The sequence below is a fragment of the Entelurus aequoreus genome, linkage group LG14 (genome assembly GCF_033978785.1).
Source record: "Entelurus aequoreus isolate RoL-2023_Sb linkage group LG14, RoL_Eaeq_v1.1, whole genome shotgun sequence".
Lineage (NCBI taxonomy): Eukaryota > Metazoa > Chordata > Actinopteri > Syngnathiformes > Syngnathidae > Entelurus > Entelurus aequoreus.
The window spans coordinates 54,889,745-54,894,744 of record NC_084744.1 but is presented as its reverse complement, the minus strand read 5'-3'; the positions used below and the strand labels follow the sequence as shown (position 1 = coordinate 54,894,744).

General features: G+C 37.0%; 1 protein-coding gene across 1 annotated transcript in view; it reads left to right on the top strand.

Annotated features, from left to right (window-relative positions):
- LOC133665058 (ras-related protein Rab-18) overlaps positions 1-5,000 on the top strand; it is a 26,850-nt gene that overhangs the window by 5,091 nt on the left and 16,759 nt on the right. The window contains exons 5-6 of the mRNA XM_062070219.1: positions 1,652-1,770; positions 1,867-1,933. Of these exons, the coding sequence (XP_061926203.1) occupies positions 1,652-1,770; positions 1,867-1,933 (186 nt within the window). The remainder of the gene's footprint in view (positions 1-1,651; positions 1,771-1,866; positions 1,934-5,000) is intronic.

The window sequence follows — 5,000 nt, the reverse complement described above, 5'->3', positions numbered from 1 at the left end:
TAATGCAACAACATATCGTTCTTATCTGCAATGTAAAGTTCAAATTTGAATGACAATAAAGGAAGTCTAAGTCTGAGGGTGTCCGTATAAACAAGTTTAACACTGTTACAAATATGCGCCACATTGTGAACCCAAACCAAACAAGAATGACAAACAACATCCGCACCGTAACACAACATAAACACAACAGAACAAATACCCAGAACCCCTTGCAGCACTAACTCTTCCGGGACGCTACAATATACAGCCCCCACCTCAACCTCCTCATGCTCTCTCAGGGAGATCATGTCCCAAATTCAAAGCTGCTCTTTTGAGGCATGTTAAAAAAAAAAAAAAGCACTTTGTGACTTCAATAATAAATATGGCAGTGCCATGTTGGCATTTTTTTCCATAACTTGAGTTGATTTATTTTGGAAAACCTTGTTACATTGTTTAATGCATCCAGCGGGGCATCACAACAAAATTAGGCATAATAATGTGTTAATTCCACGACTGTATATATCGGTATCGGTTGATATCGGAAGTGGTAATTAAGAATTGGACAATATCGGATATCGGCAAAAAAAGCCATTATCGGACATCTCTACACTCGTCCAAAATACATGACACTTCTTTCCAGTGTCTTTGTCGGCGTAACATTAAAGTTATTTGTTGAATACAAAACATTACGGCCAGGAGCGAAGAAAAATCCATAAATTAGCCACACCTTTTCATTAGCCGCAGGGCTCAAAGTGTTGGGGAAAAAGTAGCGGCTTATAGTCATTAAAAATACGGCCGTTAATGTGATTGCTTCTCCTGCTAGCAGATGAACAATAAGAAGTGAGGAGGATGACGTGTCATACGTCATTAGTGTTTCCCATAAACTGCCAAGATACCTGTGGCGGTGGGGGCGTGGCTATGGGCGTGGTCACCATGACATAATTTACTACAATGATATGATTTTCTCTAAAAAGGCTCAAAAAATGTATACTTACTAATTAATAACAACAGTTTTGTTTTAAACGTCCATCCATCCATTTTACAATATAATTACAACACTTTATGTACATATTTATATACAGATTTGAACAATAAGTTATTCACTGAAATATATTTATTAATTGTGGTTCTTACAAAAAATATATCTTATAAAATATAAAAGCTAAAATGTCTCTTAAAGCTCTGCCCCTTTAATTAGTGCATACTAAATAATTTAACTTTAGCCTACTACTACAACCATATTATTTACCAGCAACATAAAGTGAAACAGAGGCAGAGGTGTCCTGCCACAGTCAGTAACAAATAAACAGAAAACAGTAGTGGTCAAATACAAATAAGGCAACAAGAGAAGTATCCTACACTTCTCTTTTGTAAAGTAAATCTGAACAGCCTATATGGGCATCTACATCAACTACATGATTTGCCTGAGAAGCTGGACAGGACAAAAAATAATTTTATTTTATTTTATTTATTTTTATTTTTTTTACTTGTGGCGTTTTTATTCTTTCGTAGCGGGCCGCCACAAATAAATGAATGTGTGGGAAACACTGGTCATGTTGTGTTCATTTAAAATTTAGGTTGCTTTTTTTTTGTGTGCAGCCATAATGTACAGTATATTTTTGGACATATCAATGACGGTGAATTGTTTTAGCATTGTTATTTGTTTTTACAGTATATGATGTTACCAAGCGGGACACCTTCACCAAGCTGGAAAACTGGCTGAACGAACTGGAAACCTACACAACTCGCAATGATATCGTCAAGATGCTCGTTGGGAACAAGATTGATCGGGTGAGTGTGATCCACCCCTCTGCCCGCACGGTGCTCGTTGAGGTCGATGGCTATTGCAGTGCTTTATACAGCATATTGTTGCATTTTGCTTTGCAGGATGACCATGAAGTAGACCGCAATGAAGGCCTGAAGTTTGCGAGAAAACACTCCATGCTTTTTATCGGTGAGTGTCCATGTTGGAGTTCAATCAGACATCTCTTGATTGTGTAGGTTCATCTCAGTAAATGACGATCGGCGCCAAAAAGTGATATATATATATATATATATATATATATATATATATATATATATATATATATATATATATATATATATATATACACACACACACACACATATGTATATATACAGTCGTGGTCAAAAGTTTACATACACTTATATAGAATATAATGTCATGGCTGTCTTGAGTTTCCAATCATTTCTACAACTCTTATTTTTTTTTGTGATAGAGTGATTGGAGCACATACTTGTTGGTCACAAAAAAAAACATTCATGAAGTTTGGTTCTTTTATGAATTTATTATGGGTCTACTGAAAATGTGAGCAAATGTGCTGGGTCAAAAGTATACATACAGCAATGTTAATATTTGGTTACATGTCCCTTGGCAAGTTTCACTGCAATAAGGCGCTTTTGGTAGCCATCCACAAGCTTCTGCTTGAGTTTTTGACCACTCCTCTTGACAAAATTGGTGGAGTTCAGCTAAATGTGTTGGTTTTCCTGACATGGACTTGTTTCTTCAGCATTGTCCACACGTTTAAGTCAGGACTTTGGGAAGGCCATTCTAAAACCTTCATTCTAGCCTGATTTAGCCATTCCTTTACCACTTTTGACGTGTGTATGGGGTCATTGTCCTGTTGGAACACCCAACTGCGCCCAAGACCCAACCTCCGGGCTGATGATTTTAGGTTGTCCTGAAGAATTTGGAGGTAATCCTCCTTTTTCATTGTCTCGTTTACTCTCTGTAAAGCACCAGTTCCATCGGCAGCAAAACAGGCCCAGAGCATAATACTACCACCACCATGCTTGACAGTAGGCATGGTGTTTCTGGGATTACAGGCCTCACTTTTTCTCCTCCAAACATATTGCTGGGTATTGTGGCCAAATAGCTCCATTTTTGTTTCATCTGACCACAGAACTTTCCTCCAGAAGGTCTTATCTTTGTCCATGTGATGTCAGATGAGACAAAAAATTAGCTGTTTGGCCACAATACCCAGCAATATGTTTGGAGGAGAAAAGGTGAGGCCTTTAATCCCAGGAACACAATTCCTACCGTCAAGCATGGTAGCCAAAAGCTTGTGGATGGCTACCAAAAGCGCCTTATTGCAGTGAAACTTGCCAAGGGACATGTAAGCAAATATTAACATTGCTGTATGTATACTTTTGACCCAGCACATTTGCTCACATTTTCAGTAGACCCATAATAAATTCATAAAAGAACCAAACTTCATGAATATTTTTTTGTGACCAACAAGTATGTGCTCCAATCACTCTATCACAAAAAATAAGAGTTGTAAAAATGATTGGAAACTCAAGACAGCCATGACATTATGTTCTTTACAAGTGTATGTAAACTTTTGACCACGACTATATACTTACATCATGTATATAAAACCCTAATGGAGGTATTTGGATGTTTTTTTTAGTGACTCTATAGGCAGAATTTATCGGCTCCCACAGGTTCCATCCTAAGCGGACTTTTGATTGCATTTATTTAATATTTAGAATGCATTTGAAAAAATAAGATAAAATCAATCCACCGTCATGTCTTTCATAATGATTGTGAACGATACGCACAATTCCAAAAAAAAAAAGTGCAGTTCCTGTCAGGTTCAAACACTAATGACATCTACTAAACAAGACAAGAAGCAAGGAATTAAACAGAGACAAAATTAAATTTGGCTCAATTGAGGAGAGACGTCTGGACTGTACTCTTTGCACAGTCTTACCACTCTCTGACGAAAGATTGTACGCATCCTCTTTTATTTGGACTTTCCTTGATTACATGGCAACAGCTGTTTCTAAGGGAGAGGGGTCGTAAACAGCCATTGCCTTTGATTACAAACAGTTAAAAAAAAGTTTGTAAAACAGTTCAAAGAAAAGGTCGCCTAGAGGGGAGTCTGGTGCTGCTTCCTCTCCGCTTTATAGTTCTCGGGTCAAGACAAATCTTACCACTCTCTGACGAAAGATTGTACGCATCCTCTTTTATTTGGACTTTCCTTGATTACATGGCAACAGCTGTTTCTAAGGGAGAGGGGTCGTAAACAGCCATTGCCTTTGATTACAAACAGTTAAAAAAAAGTTTGTAAAACAGTTCAAAGAAAAGGTCGCCTAGATGGGAGTCTGGTGCTGCTTCCTCTCCGCTTTATAGTTCTCGGGTCAAGACAAAATCTTTCTGTGGATTACAATACATCAAAGAAACAGAACACCTTCATGTTGCTTTCCATCCTACACAGTGGAGTTTTACAAGCCTTCTTCTTGGTAGGATCAAAAACAGCTTTTGTCCTCTCGCCGGGAACTCATGGCAACACAAAGTTTTGTGATAACTTAGATACAATTATTCTGACAGTTCCCCTTTAGGCTGTCCTCATGAAAACACATTCTCCAGATGTAATGTGCATTTTGTCCAATCAGAAGGGGGGGAAAAAAAAAGACACTGGAAGAAATTTAACCCGGGAGAGTAAAGAACTTCATGTTTAAAAATATGAGATAATGTCGCACATTTTTAATGACACAACCCAAAGTGGTCAGTTTTAATCATCCGCACACTAACTGAAGCCACAGTTTTTCCTAAAGCTCTGTTGTTATGTAAAAAAAATCTAAGTTTGGTGTGGAAATAAGGCCAAAACCCATAAAGAAAAATGTATTTAAAAATATCAGTATTTATAGTTAATTTGCCTATTAGACCATTTAAAGGCTCAGGACGTTTTTGATGTTTTTTTGCCCATTAGAGTGGAGACTTTCCCTTACTTTTGTTCATTTGTGGAAGCATATTGTCGTGAGTGGCCGTGCCAGCAACTTGAGGGTTCCAGGTTCGATAATAATAATAATAATAATAATATATTTTATTTGTAAAAAGCACTTTACATTGAGCAAACAACTTCAAAGTGCTACAGTGTATTAAAAAAAATAAAAAGCTAATAAAAATAAAAACTAGAACAGCCTAATAGCTAGAATTAGTATGCATATATCTATTAAAAGGCTTTTTTTTTTTTAAAAAGAAGGGCTTTTAA